At 29.5% G+C, this 22,208-nt stretch overlaps 1 protein-coding gene across 1 annotated transcript in view; it reads right to left on the reverse strand.

Moving 5' to 3' along the window:
- The window catches only part of LOC108751058, a 30,904-nt gene that overhangs the window by 5,593 nt on the left and 3,103 nt on the right, over positions 1–22,208 (reverse strand). The window contains exon 3 of the mRNA XM_018490999.1: positions 8,258–8,328. Within this exon, the coding sequence (XP_018346501.1) occupies positions 8,258–8,328 (71 nt within the window). The remainder of the gene's footprint in view (positions 1–8,257; positions 8,329–22,208) is intronic.

Below are 22,208 nucleotides of genomic sequence, written 5' to 3' on the forward strand. Positions count from 1 at the left end.
CTAGTTACCATCAACGAAACCGAGACGAAGCAGCGCGGTTTTAAAAGCATTTTCAATGCGCAGATCGCCGCTTGCAAGTTGTTACACATTGTGAACTTCTGCCGAAAATGTAAGATATACTTTTGGCGAATGCAACGAGTTTCGTCTACCAGCACAGTCGAAGCAGCTTAAGCTCTTCGCTTAATGTATCTCAACTTACGAAGGGTTTAAGAAGAGAAATGGAAGTCCTCGTAAAATTCAGCAGGATGCTACATAATGCAACTGGAATTCGTTAAATTATTTTATTCAATATCGCAGAACCCCTACTAAAGAAGCGAACATAATAAATTCTTGAAGTAATTTTATTGTCGATATGAGCTAATTAAGTAATCTTACGCGGTTAAGTATAAATTATTTAATTGAATTAACTGACAACTCAATGTTAATTACAAAAGTTATATCATTGAAAGAGTACGAAAAATCATTTTAACAGAATTTATATATATTGCTGTATCTGTAAATTTATATTAAATATTATATGTGCAGAAATTAATATTACAGATTTTAAAAAATTAAATATATTATTATAATATGATTAAAATATATATCGCTCTCTGTAAATTGTATAAATTTAATTTAATATTATAGACTGTGAGCTGGCATTCAATTTTGATTAATAATAATAACTCAGATTAAATTGCATTGTGCTGGTTCATGGTGAACCATACTCGAGAAAGTCACTCAAGCGATTCCTTTGTCAGTAGGAAACGCATCTTTGTCCTTCCGTTGTGTAGAGTCTCAGAGAAATGCTATTAGCGCAACTTTAACGAGATACATTACTGTCACAAGAAACTTCAATAGAGGCATACAATTATCATTTAGCGTTGTTTACTGCGTCTGGACGGAATCATAATTGATTATAATTTAATTTAAAATATTTGATATTATATGTTAAATATCTTATGCAGCAAAGCAGAAAGCACACGTTATATCTATTTGATAATGTATGCATTAAAAATCACGTAATAATATAAAATAATAAATCTTTTACAATAATATACAGAGTGTTTGGAAAATAATGATAAATCTTTCGCATGAAGCCAGAATGGACTAACCTGTGAAGAAAAGTCCTCTACCATTTTGCAATTTTTACAATAGTTAACAAGATATTAATTGCTAAAAATTGCCGAAAATTGGTCTTCAATAATTTTTTATTCAAATACTATCAACTTTACAGAAAAACTGCAAAAGATAAAAATTGTTTATTTTCTTCTCATAGAACTCTACGAATTTTTTAAAAGTTTTTTATTAACTTTTTAGTACTGCATTTTTACCAACATGAGAAAATACGGTATTAAAAAAATTCTGAAAAAATTGTTAGAGTTCTATGAGACGAAAGTAAACAATTTTTGTCTCTTGCAGTTATTTTGTAAAGTTGATAGTATTTGAGTAAAAAATTATTGAAAACCAATTTTCGGCAATTTTTAGCAATTAATATCTTGTTAACTATTGCGAAAATTGCAAAATGGTAGGACTTTTCTCCTCAGTTTAATCCAAGTTTAATTCTGCCCCTATGCAAAAGATTTATCATTATTTTCCAACATTATGCAAAATATTATATACAAGGTTGCATATTACACAAATTTATAATCACAATTTTCATAGAAATATCATTAATTCGCGCAGCAAATATTTCAATATTAATGTATTCGCGAAAACTTGCTGATTGAAGAAAAGCTGAGAATTGTAACAAATTTTTATAAGCAGATTTAAAAAGTTGCTACACAATCATCCTTTTACGATTCAAAGTTTCTATCTTTTCCCATTTCCAATGTTATTCGGTATGGAAGACAGATGAAAGCAATGCTCTTAACCCTTTATTGTGACCGATCAATTCTGCCTGAGTCTCCGTGTTGAATGATTATATCTCGGGAAACAAAAACTTTTTCTTTGGCTATAGCCATTTTTCTTTTCTAGCACGATCTTTATCATATTCAAGCGATATCTGAAAAGAACGTCATCTTCAAGATGGTTGACGAACAAAAGAGGTCGATGGAAAATGGTAAAGAGATCAAATGGTGAACGATAACAAGCGCCAAGCTGATTCAATGTATCTAGTGTACAGGGGAAGACAGTATTCCAGGTCGATCCCTCGGGACGCATATCCCTTCGGTCTTAGTATTTTCTGCTGCTCGTGAACTTTTCTCGAATCCTTCAACGCTGATAGATAACCAGGTCGAAAGGGCGGACTTGGATAGAACGACTGACGAAGACTTTTTGCCGCGAGGAACAGGATTTTGCGGAGAGAGTTTATGCAATGGGGAAAGAAATAATTTTTACCTGAGGTTGAAAAATGTACTGCAAGATATAGCTTCCTTTGTAAGATATATTATCCATTATATTTCTTCTCACAAAGATCGAGTGAAAAAATATCTCTATCTATTTGGACGAATCCGCAAATTATTGAGATAATTATATAAATTACAAAAGTAACATGTTGCATAGTAAATACAATTTATCATCTTTTTAAAATACCTTTGATTTCTTCTATTCCAATTTTCGCAAAATAGAGTTCAGAAATATCCCATTTGAACATCTCTTCACAATTAATGAAATAATTATAGAAATTAAAAAATAGATATTGCACAGCAAAAAAACATACATTTTTTAAAGATATTTTTAATCTTTCCTGCTCCAATTCTCTTGTTAATAAGGTCTTGTTATTTTTACATTACTTGTTGTTTTTATTAATGATAATGTATATTACTGATCTGCTGAAATACTTACACACACACACACACACACACACGCGCGCGCGCGCGCGCGCGCGCATCATTATAATAAAATCGAGAATTTAGCTATCCATGAAAATTGAATTTTAGCATGCTTTAAATTAGCTTTGAATATTGATTAGAGGTAAGCGTAATTTATCGATTAGCCGTTAGAAAATTGGGTAAATCAAAGATTGTTAGTAATAAGTAGATTATAAGTGAGCAATCCGATTTAAATACACCGAGTAAGTTAACAAATCATTTTAATTTCTTGTACTTATCAACTCAGGAATTAATTCTACCAAAAGAAAAAAGCTAGGAAAGATACAAAGTAAAGCAAAATCAGCTTTGTGGCTTATCGGTCAGAATTAATTTTATAGCAATTATATATATATATAAATATTAACTCATATTGTAACTGTTGTCGTTGCGTCATCATTCAACAAATACATTTGCTTTAATGAAAAAATATTTTTTAATTTACAAATCAATATAACAGAGAATAAATTTTCGTTTGTGTATTGATCAGCGTTAAATTGAAAATATGAAAATTGTAATAATGGAATGATATCAACAATCCCATATTAACAAAAATAGCTTTATGTTTCCTCTTGTGCCCGTTAATGTGCATCAATTTTCCAACTGTCGAATTGGTACCGTTATATTAACATTTTATATCGCATAAAGTTATCATTCGTTAGCGTTCGTAAAATTTCTGGATTTATGGAACGTGTTTAATGCCGCATTATTTTACGATTTAATCCCCTCGTGTGCAAGTATTAAATATTTCCGGTGCAAATCTGCGTCATTAAACAGCAAATGTGTATCATCATATAAACATATACAGCTCGCAGGCTTTTCCGATTCTTCCTTTGGAATTATCGTTTATCACTCTGCCACAGAATATCAACGATAATATTCAACTACATTTTGCTCGTCCAGAGAAGGTAGTTCGCCCATGTTGTTAATTCCCCTAGTAACCCCCTTGTCAACAGGAACCATTGAGAGCAGCTGCTAATGAAGAGAACCCATCTAATTAAGTTAATTAATACCGACAGGAGCTCTATAGGAAACTTTCGATAAAGGGGTGAAAACAGGAGGAGGAGAAGGTCACACAAGCGCGTACACGAGAAGGACGATTTGCGTAACAGGATAATTATGTCGGTTTCATCGTACCGATGGGCGGGTAATAGGAGAACATTGTTCGCCAGGGATGTTTAGCCCAGGATTAATACCGACGAGGCGATATTATGCGCTTATGCGGTCAGATTAATAGAGTACGCCCATGGCAAAATCTACTTTTATTGAAACTGGGATTTTTATTAAGCTCCCTTAGACCGAGCACGCGTTTCGCTAGCGGCGATGGTAATCCCGCTTCTTTGTGTTCTACGGAAGCGATAATTGTCACGTACGAATGGGAAAGGTATTATCCGTGATGGTCTACTGAATTGTTAATAATAACTTAAGCAAAAGAATTCTAGTAAAAAATCTGTAATTATAATAATATAATTAATTGGAATATATTCACTAAAAAAAAAATGTTCTAACTTTAATTTTTTTCTTGAATACAATAATATAACAAGTAATATTTAATGTTTACATTTAATAAATATTTATTTGCAGTAAAGAAAGTTTACTTAGAATACTTGGAACTATTAAAAAAAAATTACATAGATTTACAAAATTTACAAACTTTTTTTCAATGTCATTTAACTAGTCCTGATAGAAATGTATACAGTTTTTTTTTAATATTTATTCAGTTATTGTTTAGTTTTATTGTATTCTCATTATAACAATATTACGTAGGAAATGGATAAAAACTTGATAAGAGGTGGCTGAAACAGTTTTCTGAAAATATATGCAACTTCCATACTTATACTTGTCTAGTTATTGTTTAAATTAATAGATTATTATTAATTAAAGTACTGCGTCTATGTATTATCTTATTTTTGTCTAGTAAATGGCTCAGGTTTTGAGCATCTTTTATGCGTAGTACTGAAGGCAAAGCGTACATCTTGATTGGGATCCTAAGTTTTACTTCTCAGTTACTAAATAGAATTAATATAACTGTTCAAAATACGACTGTTCAAAAAATACATGAAATTTTTACCGATAACTACTATTTTTACCGGTTTCTACTGTTGAATGGAATGGCTATATAAATTAAATTAAATAGATAAAATAAAATAGAATAGCTAACATATATCATATATATTTCAACTAAAAAAATAAAGTCTACAACATTGTAAATTTATATAAAGTATTCGATAAAACATAATCTAATGGGAATGTAGATTTATAACAACGACTGAAATAGAGATATTTTGATATATTTTCGTAAAACGCATAAAAACAACGCGCGCAACGGTGCGTAGAAAAGGTTTTAATTGACACAAGCGACATTAGCTTAATTAATGCGTTTTTCCACGTTTTGATAAGTATCATCAAACCGCTTCGATACGTATCATCGTAAATTGCAAAGCGTTCCTTTTTCTCTCTTTTTTTTTTGTCGTTGTCGTATACACGATGTTCAAATAATTGTAGGAAATCGCTTGAGAGCGCTACATATTTGCGTCCCGCCGCGATTTCACGCTAATGCAAATTACTGAACGAAATTACTAAAGCTAGTGCGTGAGTTCAAACGAGTACACTTTCATTGGAAACAAAATGCTTTTCGCATTAATTACCATATCATGAGGCACATTTAGTACTTTGTAACATCTGCGGGGCATTCCCAAATGTATTGTGATTTCATGATTGTTAAATCATATTATTACTAATAGATTATCCGAATAATAACATATCGGTGGCATCACTGCACCGATCAACTTTGTATTAATTTATACGTTTACAAATGCGCGTTTGCATGGTTTGTAAATGCGATTACGATAGGCGTCATTCTGATTTTCTAATTATTATGATAACAACTGTTTTGCGAATGATACAAAATGTCGCATAAATATCAAAATTGTTAGAATTGGTATAATAGAGGAAATTGTACGCGTATGCAATAAAATAAGCACAAGAATGTTTCACTTTATTACATAAAACAACTCAGATATTTTAGCGGAAAGAGTAATATCTTTTTAGAGAGAAACATAAGTAGAAAACTGTGTTAAAATATCCAACATTAACGATACAATAATATTTCTGTGTGTATGATTATACGGTTTAAGAAATAAAATGATTTCGTGGAATTTCAGAACTGATTTTAACAAATATTAGGAATGACAAAATAAAATAAAAAAATGTCTGAAAAATATAATGTTCCTTTCGGATTATAATATATCTTTTTTTTGTTATATATTTGGCAAGAATCTTATACAAATTATTATAATAAATCATGTAATTTATATTAGGAACAAATAATTTTATTTGTAGAATAATATGTATTTGATAAAATGAATATCTTACTCATGTTGTATTAATTTATTCGTTACACAAATAATTGCAATAGCTTTTATGTTCGACAATGAATACTAATTTAACAATAACAGTAACAGTTAATTATGCGTTTATTTATCGCAACAGTTCCTATTCCATATGCATTATGGTGATTAACATTATCTACGAACACAAGCGCATGCAAACATTGTAAACCTATCTGATGGACGCTACACAGATTACGTGTGCTTGTACATATATGCAAAAACTATTCAAAAGCATTATTTAATAAAAATCATTTATTAGCAAATGCTTTAGAATAATAATAATAAAGTTCATTTTTTATTTTACATATATATATATATAAAAATTTTGAAATTCAAAACTTATACGCTACTTTAAATTATAATTGGTATCGAAGTCGACATGTATTTTTTAAATTTAATGAAAATTTACTTTAGTAAATTAAATACTATTGTCACTATTCGTAAGATCTAACGTGACTTCTGCAAATTACAGTTACACGATTGTTTGATGTAATTATATTACGTTACGAATATTGAATTAATCGGTTATTGTGATTGGGATCTATATGTTATTATGCATCGAGCAACGCGTAGTTTGGTTATGCAATTATAACAATAATTGATGGGTCTAATCGAGAATCGCATATCCATTAGGATGTGGAATAATGGTATCGAATAATTGCTTATTTTGTACATAGAGAACTGAATTTTCTCGAATTACACGTATATTCGAATTATTAATTGTGTTCAAATAATCAGTTGTTATCACAGTATATATGATCTATTTTACAATTAGATAATATTTTACAACGCATTTTGAATTATTCCTATGTTATCGCCGTTATTTAGTCCGTTTACCACTTTGACGATAGAACTCTACGTAATTACGACAATAATAGTTACACTAAATGATACATTCTGCAGCAACGTTCGCGGTTAACGATCTGATTACGTATTGTAATGCACGCGTTGATGGCTTGTTTGCCGAATTAATTCTTTTCAAATATATGCGCGTAAGTTAAGCCACAATAATCACTTTGTAATGAACTAAGAAAGTTATTAATTCATACATACAGTACATATTCGTGATAGTGTTACTAATGTTTTCGTGATATCACTATTTATGTAAATTATATTCCAAGTATTTCAAGTATTTTAAGTATTCTAACAATTTTAAATATTTGGAATATATATTTCCATTACTTTCATTATTTTCACAATATTTTAACAGTATTTGTAAATAGAAATAAAATGGTTACGGAATAGAGATGGTAAGTTATAAAATATCATATCTTGTACAATTTTAGATACGCTCTGGAAGCAATCGTCAAAATTACTTCTTCACAGCCTGCTGAGATGTTAACATTATAGCCACTGATTAAAAATGTTTACTATATTGTCGTAAAAACTATATTTCAGTTTTAAAAGAAGTAAATAGTTTTATAGATACAATTTCAAAATTCTTTATGTAATTTTGAAAAGTAAAAAATATGTTAAACTTCTTCAGATTTTATATATAATATTTTATCAAAATAAGAAATTTTATTTAAAAAATAAAATATTTTAGAAAACTTAAAATATTTCAGAATTTACATATTTATATGAAAAATTCTAAAAAAGATGTAAACTTTCTCAGTACTTCTGAAAAGTATTCCAATTTGTATAAAAAAGTACAATTTCCTAATAACTTATGAAATTATTCATAAATTCTGAAAATTATAAAATTTACGTAAAAATTATAATATATAAAAATTATTAGAAAAATTTTCATCGAGACAGTTTTTTTGTATGTTTTTATCTATTATACAGTTTTATTACGTTCATTCTGTTTATTTGAAGAATTCTCTTCTGTGCCTATATGTAGTATAATTCATAATATTCTATAGCTGACAAACTTGTATAATAATCTACTTGAAAAATAATCACGTCACATAAATATTTTGTTAGTTATTTCAATAAAACAAAATATTTCACAACTCCTTCCCTTCTTTTAAGAATATGTTAGCGATAATGTAATGGAAAGCAACTCTGGATCATGAGAAGGATCGCAATAACAGCTGTACCTAAGTGCTCCATTACGTGCCGAATTGTACTCACCGGCAAGGATTCAGGCGTGTGGTCCAGCACGTATATGCTATTCGTGTATCCGTACAGCATCGTGTCCAGATCTGAAACCCAAGAAGAGCAAGCAGAACATTAAATTGGATCAAACCAGTCGCAAGTCGTGCGGCACACTAATACGCCAGTAATACCCGCGCGTACTCACACTCATGGCTGCGTCACCGCAGTATTCTAATTTACGTTGGATGCACCGTAGCACAGAGGAAAGCAATTTCCTAACACGGCCACAGGATGAGAACACGCTCTCAAATTCCCAACGTCCTCTCCTTACTACCCAGTGCGTTTCCTTCAGGATTTGGCGAGTCTAACATTATCTTATGACAACATTGTGTTTAACTTAGTTCAATGTTTACATACATAGAACTTTCTTATTACTACATTACATTACGTTATGTTATATTATATCACCCTAGTGCACTTTGCAGTTCTATTTGATTGTTTGAAAATAAGTATATCTGTTTCTGAATGAGATAAGTAAATAATCGATATTATCGTTAGATAGTAATACAGTAAATAATTAATATAATAAAATTAGCCATTTTCTCAATGTATAAATTTACATAATTTTTTATACATAATTATACATATTACACATATGTATTTTTGTATATGCCAATTATTTTAATAATAACAAAACTGATATAATTTTTCGATAAAATAATTTATCATAGAAGAGATTGCTTGAATATGATTTATCGAAGTTACATGTAGATTGTAAATAAATAACGTTGACACAATAATCATCAAAAAGTTAACGAGTTTTTCCGCATTGACGCTCGTAGCTTCAATGGGAAAAAATTATTATTGACGGTGAATAATAGAATAGTGGTAAAAGTGTCGTTGTAACATATATATATATATTTGTAAAAAATTTAATAACGAGGTAGCGGTTGCACAGTCAGAGAACCAATGTTTTCATCGATACAAAATTTAATGAGTCAATCATGTGAATCAAAATATCATATAAATTCAGCCATAAATTTACATTGTTAATGATTTCCTGTTTTGCGGTCACAGTAGACAAGATAATATAAATGGTAATATTAAAAGCATGTTATAGGTATATTTAATATTCGAAGATAAATGAAAATACTCATCTCATCTAATAATTAAATTAATTATAATTATTAGATGCAATTTATATAACGTAATTTAATTATTCTTATGCTACACATATGAACATGATTAAATTTTTAATTAATTAATTGTAAGAAAATCGTAAAGATGTTTTCTGTCTGATTAGTGACAGCTTTCTCTTCTTCCACGTTTCTACGCTACAACTGCATTTCTCGAAGGAATCGTTGCAAGATTCCATAAGCAATATTCTGAAAAGATTACTGAATATTCAGACAGTTGTATTTATGGTACAATATGATATACCGACATATTCTATCGATTTATCGATATGAAAATCGGAAGCTTGATGCTAGCAAATATAAGTTCTCAAAAATTATTGCACGATACTCTCTGAATGGATAAGAGGCATTTGAAACTTCAAGGCGATTCATTTTGATATAAAAATTCTCAACCTTCAATCTCGTCTATTATATTGCATTTGCGTATTGTTCAAACGAATATACAGGAATCAATCGAATTCAGCGATGGTTGATTTCCGATGAAACGCAACGACTCGCTATTTCTATGCCTCTTTATTGAAGAATATGCGATACGTCACGTTACTTCATCTATTTGGTGGGAATTTCAATTTACGGGGATGGCATTTCGTTATCAAAAGATATTCGTACAAAACATAGGATCACTTTGAGGCCATTGGATACTTCAGACTGACAGAATCTCTCGCAGCAGTTTAAATTGCTTTAGAAGAACAAGAGTACATATTATATATGGTAAAGTTGAAATATGTTCGAATAAAGGAAGATTATTTTGTATTGAATTTAATTTAGTAGCATTTACTTAAAATAAAAAAGAAATTTATTATAAGATAAATATTACATGCAAAGATAGATTTATTACTTCGTAATACAATAATAATTTGCTTGGAAAATAATTAATAATAATAAGTTTTATCTTATATCAAATATCTATAATTTATTTCAGAATCTAAGAAAACTTATTTCTAATTTTATGTAACATGAAAAATATTTAAGAAAAAGATATAAGATACATATAAAATAAAATAAGAAAAAGAATCCTATTTTCAAATACGCAAATTTGCAATGCATTTTTTCAGTTCTATAATAAATTACGCACAATTTGAATTGTTGGGCTAGAAATGCAATTATAAACTGAAATTAGAAATAACATCTCAAATTATAATCGTTAATTTAATAATAATACTAATAAAAACATTATAAAAGACTACGAAGAATATATATGAATATTATTATTAAGCAAGAAGATTTGCTTCAACCACAAATAAAATTCTTTCTCTTATTTGATTTATTCTCGTCGATTTATTCTCATCTAATTTCCATTTATAATAATAATAAAATATGTAAAATATGTAAAAGATGATTAAAAATATAAAACACATGTAAAATTATATACATAAAAATAAACAGTATATAAAATTATAAGTAGAATTTTATTTTCTAAAATCTGTTTCAAAAATTACAGATTTATTTGAGCTTTAAGAGACAAAATACACAATGTACATATGTCAAATGTAGGTTTGTGGTTCATTTTGCGTAATGTAGAAACATGAAAACACGTAAATTAAGATTTATGAATAAGCATAATTGTGATTTGATACCGGAATTCGTTTCAAAATTCAATTTCATCAGGATCGTGCAAACACAACGCATGATAACATTACGCTGTGCGTATTCGGTGACAGAGAATTTGCGCAGAACGCTCGATGAGAGATAGATTTATTGTTTCTGATTCATCTAGACTCATCTCGTCAGAGTGATCGAAATTGCTTGACCAAAAACCAATCGTAAAAGCTGTGAAAGATTTTATTTCCATGATAACGCTGTGTGAATAGACAATATTGCTACAATCAACGTTAGTAAACCATTCATGTACAGATTCGTTAAATGTAAAAACTATTATCAAAGAAGAAAAGATGACAATAACACAAATTCAATTTTTAATTTAAAAAAATTTGATTTATTAAAATGCCAAGTTATGAAAAAATGTCATATATTTATCAGATTGATCGAATGAATATTTAAAATACTAAAAATTTCGATTGTTCTATGAATATTAAGCAAATGCTAATTTTCATGGCAGTAAAATTATAAGTATATACATATTTCTGAAAACACACAGAGTTTCGGCGGAATTCGAACCTAAGACCTGTGATATGGTAACCTTATATGCTAACGTCGCTAATCCTGAATTATAATCGCACGCATGTGTAGACAATTTAGAATTCGACTATTATTTGATTTCTCGTATAAGTTATTGGGTGCATCCAGAAATACGACTACTCACTGAACGATCAGTAAGCTGTTGCATCTGATTGGCAATTTCCATTAGATCTAAAAATATAGACCAAATAAGTACAGTCAGAGCCTAAAAGATTGCAACACTTTTTTTTAAATGAATTTCGAAATGCAGCCTGCTCACCGAGCGATTGGTTATTACTTATGGATCCATAAGTAAGCATTCCGACAAACTTACCTTTTTTAAAAAAGATATAAAAGGTGTTAAGAATATATATGCTTCTCGATCGAATAAAACCTAAGTGTGTCCAACCGAAATAATAATAGTTTTTTTCTTTAAAAATATTTTTAGTGAAGGTCTTCTTATTCCAACCCAAGTAATGACAGCTTCAATTTTTTGTCAAAAATTACTCTTCGAAAAAACTAATATACTAGATGAAAAATTAAAACCCAAATGCAACAACGTATTAACTAATCATATTAAACTTTATTAAATTAAAGAGTAAAACCCAAATAATACTATCTTTATTATTTACTTAATTCTAATGACATGTATCATTCATATAGATTGGTTGAATTTTTACTTTCTGCTTTTCAAGGTGTGAACGCGCCGTAAAGGAGCACGACAGTGTCTCGCGCCGAGACACTCTCTACCGTGTCTCCACAGATCCAGATCCTAAAATTAATTTTTCAAACAAACAAAAATAACTGAAAAATCTAAGAGAAAACGTATGTAGAATATTTATTTCCTAAGATTATAGGATAAAAACAATTAACATATTATCGATAAATAAATTAAAGGTATTATCAAATTAAAAGGTATATTAAGTTAATGTTCGTATAAAACGTATATTTTATTGACAACTTATCAATATGTATAAAATCAATATATGATATAAAAATTATTTAAAATAAATTTACAATAATAGACATAACATAATTTAAGAATATTTTATACTTTCTGGTTTATAATATATCATGTATGGCTGGAATGTACATAGACTACGCAGACAGAGACACAGCGAAAGAGGCGGAAATACAAAGCTGCGGTGCATACAATGGCACTCCAAATTGCATCTATAAACCGCACCGCCATTGCATACCACAAATATCGAAATTGTTTCACGCCACTGATATATGTGTTCCTCCACCTCCCATATTCTTCGCGCATCGTGAACTGTAATCGACTATAACCCCTGTGGCGCCAGTTATGGTCGGTTTTTTCTTTATACCCTGTTAGCCGATATATTTACGTGATAGTTATATTAAAATCTTTTGACGTAAATTACTGCATTTAACTTATATTATAACAAGTTAAATGCAGTAATTAACGATTTTGCTAAAGTATTAAAAGTATTTAGCTCGAAAATAATTTCGTTGAACCATCATAATAATTATGTAGAAATCTTGAGCATGATGAGCAATATTACATAAGATTTTCATATTCTAGTAATCAGTTTCCAACAAAATTATTTTTATGACCTAATAAAATTGTTTTCAGATCTGAATTCAGTTAAATTTTTTAATACTTCATCAAAATCGAGTATTTTCGTCGTTGCTATCTTTAAATGTCAAGAACTTATCAATTATTTTTTAAAAGAATAAAACTATTCTCTCTCGACTGCGAAAGTTCACTGTTTCTCTTAGAAAAGAATATTGTGAGCGGTTGTAGTATATAACTATGTCCGTTCGATGCAGCAGTATACCATGAATACCTCACGAGAAACGTGTGTGCAACATCAAGCTAATCTTGATAAATCTCTTTATGTTACATGATAGACGACAGATGAGACGCGGCCGAAGCTAACGTCTGTTGCGTCACGCGCAGCGTATACCGTTTTTTGAACGAGACGAATATGTCCTATATTTAGAATTAGACTTTGACCAATTTTTAACATGGAATTGCACTAGCGGGAAAAATATCGTGAACTACAAAATAATCGTTTAATTGCTATGGTAGGGTTTGACCGTAAAAAATAGAACGGGCCATTTATATTTGCAACAGGAATCGAGAATTGACCTATCGAGTTATTTAGAAAATTCTCTCCACGCGAGAGATTATTAAATTCACAGATTTCTATTGTCACTTTTCGATTTTTTCAAAACAGAAAAAGAGAGAGAGAGAGAGAGAGAGAGAGAGAGAGAGAAGAGTCAAACAACGCAGATTGAGAATTTGAAAAGATAACATATTGCAAATAGTTATTTATAAAGTAAAAAAAAAAATAAAAAAATAAAATATCTACATAAAAATAATAAAAAATTTTTGTTTTACTTCTCCGTAATAAAATTCATAAATTGCTTTTTTAAAAAATATTTTAAAATATATCAAATCTTATTTGGATGTTATCCATTGAAGTATAAAAAAATCGAAATGAGTATGCAGTACACACGAGCGGGAATTTATTGCTAATTCTCTTCTATGCCGAGTTATTCAACTACGAATGCGTTTATCATGGATTTATCGCTATTATTTTTATTCTCCCTTCCAAATACCTGGCTAAATGTATGCAGATATTCGAATAATCGCGTATATATATTTCATATATGATATGAAAAAAATGATTTATGGCTATTAATCGCCACGAGATACTTGATCCTTCCAGATAAGAATTGAAAATAAAACTCTGATCTGATATATTGTACATATATTAATTTATAAAGAATTAATTAAAAATTAAATATATTAATTCATTATTTAAAAAAATATTTATTGTATTATTTTATAATTAATATTTCATTGTTAAATATTTCGATCATAAAAATTTATAATAATCAAAATATTAAACAAAATGTAGAAATAAATATACCTTTCTCCATCTATCACTTTTTCATGTTATAATTTGTAATTTTATAATATACATTGTTAATAATTTAATTCTAATAATAATTTTCCTCTCTCTCAATTCCTATATGAAGATAAGACTGATTATTTTAGTCATAATTCAATTTCAAAGAATTCATAATTATAGATAATAATTATAGTCAGGTGTTCCGCAAGTTCGAGTTTAATATTCTGCTCGATCACTAATTTCGCAACTTTACTGATTTGCAAAATGTCATAATTAATGGACATTCAAATGCAGCGCAACAAATTCAATTATTATTACAATTTGGTTGTGGCGTTTTGCTCATAACAATAATATTACTTGTACAATAATGATTTACGCATGACACAAAAATAATTATTATTTTGATGCTTCATGATTTGACTCACTAAACTACATATGTATCATTAATGTATTATTGTATAATATTATTGAAAGAAATAAACTCTAAATAAATTGATTATGTGTAGTGAAAATTAGTTATAAAACAAAAATAATTACTTACATAAAATACGTTATATTTTATTGGATAGAATTTAATTCCAGGAAACTATTTCGATGAAAGAAATGTGACATGATAATATTCTTTAGTTTTTTTAGTTTTCGCGATTATTTTGAAATATTACTATCAAAATTCAGCTATCAAGATTGTTTCATTTCGTCCATTCGCAGAAATTCAAATACATTTCAGCATTGACAGATCGATCACAGGATCGAAGTTCCACCAAGTCCAGGAAATCATGCTTGTCAACTGCGCGCACGTCGACGCCCGATGCAATTTCCGTACAATCAAACGGCAAACACGGATTCGTTATACGTTGCTCAGTCGCAACGTACCCTTGTAATTCCATATGCAAATTCTATGCTGCAAGCTCGAGCACGCCGTGCCAGGAGATCGAATCAATATTGTACCAGAAAGGTCGGATGCTACGTCCAGCCAAATAATTCACGACTTTACGTATGTTGCAATCATCAATGCGCCAAGAAATATGTCGAAAAATAACATCTCATAATTTATAAATTTAGAATTTCAAGTCGTCAAGACAAATGATCTCGCGAGTACAATTAAACTTTGCTTTATCTTATCAGTACACTGTAAAGACTGTAATATATTGCTAGAGAAAGCCATTAGTCTTTCACTTTACTTTGTCGCGTAATGTTCATTACGTATTCATTGTACGTTTATCATTCAAACTAGTTAGTTAAATAATCCTAAATGCGATATGAGGAGATTTTTATAGGGACACAAATTCTACGGATAATTCCTTGCAAATAGATTTAATAGATGAATCGCTTTTCTATCAACATTGTAAAACGATTTATTTTATGTATAACGAGAAATTGATATATAATTTTTCTAAAATATTATTTTTCAGTATTCGGGACAAATCAATTCGCAAAATAAAATATTTGAAATTGATATAGATAAATAATAGCAAACAACATAAACTACGTTTACAGACAACTTCAATTGGGTTTAATAACATCCGTAGTTAATAATATAAACTGGTCAATCATAGCTATACCTCTGAAGAATGGAATGACTGTGATTAGTCAGTTTCCAACTACGAATGTTATTAAACCCGATAATCATAGAAGTCGCTAAAGCATGACGAGGCTTCCAAGTTTCCATGTATGTCTGTCTACATAATCACGATCTGAACAACCGCAGAATCTGGTCGTTTATCTACATTAGTCAAATTATGGGCGTAACATTATGAATTATATATTTGATATAACAACGCGATAGGTTAAAGGTCAAATTATAGTTTGACATTTCAAAATTACTCTAGAACCGAAAGTTCAATAAAAAAAAGTGTGCTTTTGCAGAAAATGTTTTTGTACTTTAAGTAGATAGCAGAAATGTCAAAAATCACGATATAAAACTGCGCAAAATGGCTTCTGCAAAAAAAGTCGCTTCATTGGAAAGCCGTTGTTAAAAATTAAAATATCAAAAAGAACAGGATATGCGAAATTCGTTCGTGTAAAATACGAAATGTGAAAAAAAACTACACATGCGTGATAACAATTGGACAGTTTAAAGTTTATAGACAAGCTACGTGGTAAAATTTTTTTCAGTAGAGATTATTCAATCTTTTCACACGCACACATGATACCCTTTGGTTTCCAGATTAAGAAAGGTAGATTGTGGCGTTTAGTAATACACATAGTGAACAAATATTCGCGCGATGACGAACTTTATTGCACAGAGATACGTGCGGAGTTTTTGCTAGTCAATGTGCTTCGCGAGGGGTTGATAAACAGTCGTTACTCGTGACCTGTTACTGAGCCATTTTTTGCGCCCATTTAAACTGTCTCGCGCAAACGGCGATGCATAAAGTCGCCCGGGGTGTTTATCGGGAAGCATCGGGTATGCTTATAATTTATTTTATTTTCTTTTGATTATCTGTCACCTACCCTTCTTCTTAAATCCATTTCGCAAAAATAATCCCTTCGTTAAGTGAAGATAATCGTAAATGCCTATAATTATGCTTCTATTGAATCAGTTCATTATTGACGATAAGAATAAATATTTGTGCATCGTATCTATTATAAAATACTACGTATATTAAAAATGTACGATCATGTTTTAGTGCTGAATCGAATCAAATCAAATCATTGAAACGTAATTTCTAATTAACAACGTAATAATTATTGTTAAATTAATTTTTAATATATAAATAATAAATAGATAATATATAGATAATAAATATATAATATATAAACAATAAAAAAGATTTCTATGCAAGAAAAATAATATTAATTATATACTATTTTATTTATTAGTGAGAAATATGTTCTTATAAGATTGTTATATGTAATTTCTATTCGAACTTCTTAGAAAAAATCCAAAATTTTTGAATAGTTGGGATTTGAATCATAAAAATTCAAATTCCAACAGAATCGAATCTATAAATTTCTTGAAGTGAAAGCTCTACTAAAAAAGTTAAAATACTGTCATTATTGAAAAAGAGTGAAAAATTTACACCTTTGAATAAAAGTGACAGATTTTCACTCTTTTTTAATAGTGACAATATATTAACTCTTTTGGAATGAAATTTTACTTCACAAAATTTAGGAGAGATTGCCTGATTTTATTTGTATTTTAATAATTTGTACATTTCTAACAAATAAATAAATATATAATTAAACAGTCAGATATTAATACAAGTACAACATATTGATTCGCTTTACTTTTAAATAAGATTATGTATATGTATATATTAATATTAATTTTAATACTATATTATCAAACTTTATTAAAAAGCGCTTCTGCCGTGAAGCCAACATAACGATAGCCGAACTCAATTAATCTGCTGTTTTCGTTGTATTTAGTAGTTACTTTTTAAAAACTCATTGCTAAAGTCCAAGGCTTTATAAGATATGCTTCTCAAACTTATTTCGTAATTGATGTTTTTGATAAGGTTTCTCGTTAAAATAAACTTTACTCGCAAGAAGTAATATTGCTTTACCAAACTTCTTTAATGTTTTAATTTCTTTTACACATTTCTTTAATTTATCATAGCTCTTCACTTATATATTTTTATGACGGTATATATTGTTTTATCGTATGTATTCTCTATTCAACACATGTAGTAGATAAAATATAATAATCTCCATATGGTAATATTTTGCAATGCTCAAAGCTTTCAACTTTAATAAAATTATTAATATAATAACAAAATATTAATACTAAAAAGGAAATTTTTGTTAGACTTTTAAACTAATATAATTAGATTTTTATTAAAACGACGTAAGAAAAAACGTAATAAATCTAGAAAATATATCTATTCGTTTATATAGACAACGTATATTACTCTTAGCAAAGCGCGGCATATTCATTTCTAATGTGTAGATGACACAAACGTGGGTAGAGAGAATGGAAAACCGCCACCCCAATCAATAGCCTGTGATGAACGGTGCAACGGCTATATTGGAATAGTACTGATGGCGTATAGACGCTAGGTCGGACCCTGATGAATTATTCAATGTTAGCCAAGTGGACCTCGATGTATTTGCTCCTAAAACCGAGTTCCGGAGCCCTATAACGAGTCATTCACTTGATCTCGTTCCTTGACCGAAACCGATACCAAATGCCACAACTCGCGATGCCCTATTGACTCTCAGTAAGTCAGCTTGCACGTATGACTTAACGCCATCATCGTTATTGCCCGATAGCATCGCGCGAGGCAAACAAGAACCTGCTTGCTTTACCGGATGTATCGCAAAAGTTTGCTTTGGAGAAGTTTACCATGGTATATTGTAATAATGCATCAAATTATGTAATAACTTTCTCGCCTGTTTGCCTAGTAAATATTGTTGGTAGCGTTATAAATCATTTAAACATTTGCTATTTAGAGGCAGATAAAGCAAATTGCAATAAAGAGTTAATTATTTTATCAAAAATGGGAAAAACGTTTTAATTAGAATAATGAAAGTAATATCATTTAATTGTTGAATAAATAATAATTAGGTTCTTTTGGAATAATAATAATGCTGAATGCTCTGCATAGAATTCATTATAGATAATTACTTTCTGTTATTAAATAAAGTTAATAAATAAGCTACAATATGTGGATATAATTATTTACACATATCATTTTTATTTTAATATGAGCCAGAAATATGAAAAAATGTATAGCTAACATTAGTTGCATTAATATATACGAATAAATAAAAAATTATTATTATTTCTTACTACATCATATTTTATGTTAAAACTATTCTTAACTTATATAACATTACGTTATTCTTTGATATTTGTGCATGCAATATTTTAAAATATATAAGATGCAGTAATAAATATTTATTTTAAATGAAAGATTTAATAAAGAAATAATCAACACAAAAAGGATAACTGCATTGCAATTATTCTTATTTAGAAGTCATTTTTGCGAAATAAATTTAATAACAAATGATAGATCTAATAGATAGATCTAATTTCTAATAATGATAAATTAATTGATAAATATAAACAAAAGAAAATATGACACGTAAGTGACTAAAACTATTTTCGATTAACTCTCGAGTATCGAGTAGAGGACGATCGTTTTTATTTGGAAACATTTGCGCGATACGAATGTCGTGTCCTTTCCGATCAGCGAGTTTAATTAGATCGAGCAGTTCGTTATGATATCGAATTCTCCATGATACAGGAAAAGGAAAAATGTCGATAGTAATCGTAGCCACAATTCGCGCATGTAATCCATTTCGTCAATTATCACCAATAAATTGTATTTGGAACACGTTATCGGTGCTTTCATTATATAATCGCCTATAAATATGGAAATATGCAATATGCCTCATACAAGAGAAAAACAGAGAAAGAAAGAGAGAAAGAGAGTACAATATACTAGAAATCATAACAATATATACTCGATTATAGGATGCGTGCCGCTTCAAGGGAGCGTATTATCTGTTTCTATTATACACAATACGAGCTTTCATTCGATTTTGTGAATTATGATTCGTTATTATTATCTTCAAAATATTACAAAATAAAATCTTTGATTGAATAATTTTAATAATTTTTTCAAGTTCTTTAATTATTAATCACCATATGAACACAATTAGATAATTAGCAAGTCAATTTAGTCAATTAAATTTTGTAATATGTATATATTATATTCAATATTTTATTATATTTTTTATAGATTTATTAAATAATATTATATAATTGCTGTTCTATAAATTTCAAACTATATATTTAAAAAAAAAATGCTTTAAATATCGTTATTAATTTAATCAAAGCAAATTTGATATCTTTTAAACTTGAATTTTTTAAATATCCAAAAGAAGAAAGATATTAATAAACAAAAATAATTAATGTATTAGATGCACTAGATGCTCTTCTACATTTTAATAATTCCTATTTAAATTTCTCCTACCTTTTAATATCATTAACGATGTTTCGCATTGCGGACTGCATTTATCCGAGTTTGTAACAAAACGCCTACATTTACGGCAACTTCGAGGATCATTATTAATTATACAAGAAAGCAGCTCTGCTGCTGGCGTGACAGTTGCCGATCTAGAATTTCATATTAATTAATACAACAGACGGTGCGGGATGCCCTCATGCGCGTTATTATTAATTTTAGTGCGCGTTGACTCGTTCGTCGCAAACTGTTTCCGCATTATAACTTCGTTCGATGTTGAATTTACGAGAGAAGCGCACATTATTTTCTGATGTACTTAAACGTTATGGACTGTATTAATGATAATGTGCTATGTATTAAAATAAATGTATAATCGCTACTGCATTTTTTTTTAGAAAGTCGATAATATGAACGGTCAAGTTAAAAATAATCCCGTAAGATTTTAAGTTAAAAAGTTAAATTGTTAATATTAAAGTTTAATTATTAATATAACGGATTAATCACTGAAGAAAATGTATAATACGTTTTAATATTTATTATTCAATTGGATGTGTTCTTTATATGACCTAACAACATATAACATAAAATATTAATAAACATTAATAGTGTGGTAGTGTTTACTAGCGCAGTCAAAATTTAGTATAAACTATTAGATATTCTATTTAATATAAATTTAAATATTTAATATAAATTATCATTCGTGTCTCTCAAAAAACTTTTTTCTTTAAAAAGTAACAATCTTTCTTTATCTTACATGCATTTTTCTTCTAATCGTCTATTCTGCTCCTTATATTGCTAATGTGTCTAGCTGGTCGTGTTATAAATTTTAAGGAGCTTAATTCTACGTAATTACCAAAGTTTCTAAGTTGCCTCGCGAACACGAGAATAATTACGGGACGAAAGATAGGATAAGGAAAGAAGGAAGAAAGAACAGACGGAGAGAACCCTTCGAAACTTTTCAAGATCGAGCTCTTTAGAACATGCCGACATTTTTTGATCGGTCGTTATTTATTTGTGTACGATTTCCGACAGTGATGGTTCACGAGAGAATTAGAAGAAGACGAGCGACCGCTACGAAATTGATGACATTTTGATTTATGATACAAAGATGGAAATCCTACGCTGGGAAACGGGACACGAGAGGGTCGCGTCCCGCGAGACTCCCAGACGCCTTTATCCCGTAACGGCACCAATTTTTTTGATCTGCATCTCGATCATCATCGTATGTGTCACTCGCTTGTAAGAGAACACTCGCGAGAGTGCTTTCTCATGAGATTTATGATGTCCCAATGCTGCGGAAAAATGGAGACCGAAAATGCGAGGAAAAGCGAATCGATCGTTTCGAGTGGTGTAGGTCTACATTCGCTGATACTGTCTGTATGAAATACACTGTATGCTTTTATCAAACTGAATCCTTTGTGTTTTAATCCTATATACAGCATCGAAATGAATTTAAGAGTTAAACCAATCAAGAATTTAAAACCAATTATAAAGAAAGAAGATTTATTAATTAATACATTTGAATCTCATAATACTCTATATATAGCTGTGGTGATTTTTATAATTTGACCGAGCACTTAAAAACCTTTTGACTATTATCTGTTGCAATTTTAATTTTATTTGATTAAGTTCGCCGCGAATCATAATTCTTACTGCAGTTATTCTGTTACTGACAAGTGATCGAAGTTCCTCCGGCAAGGACTCTCAGCGGTACAAGGGATTGTACGCGCTATTTCAGGAAGCCATAGTGATTACGCTTCGATCGCCAATGAGAGCTTATCTCGACGGCGGCTTCTAAAGAAGATGCCTGTGTACATGTACCGTCAGTAGCCGCCGCCAATAGCCTTTTCACCCCCTTGATCCATCCCTTGAC

This window comes from Trachymyrmex septentrionalis, unplaced genomic scaffold, assembly GCF_001594115.1.
Source record: "Trachymyrmex septentrionalis isolate Tsep2-gDNA-1 unplaced genomic scaffold, Tsep1.0 scaffold40, whole genome shotgun sequence".
Taxonomy (NCBI): domain Eukaryota; kingdom Metazoa; phylum Arthropoda; class Insecta; order Hymenoptera; family Formicidae; genus Trachymyrmex; species Trachymyrmex septentrionalis.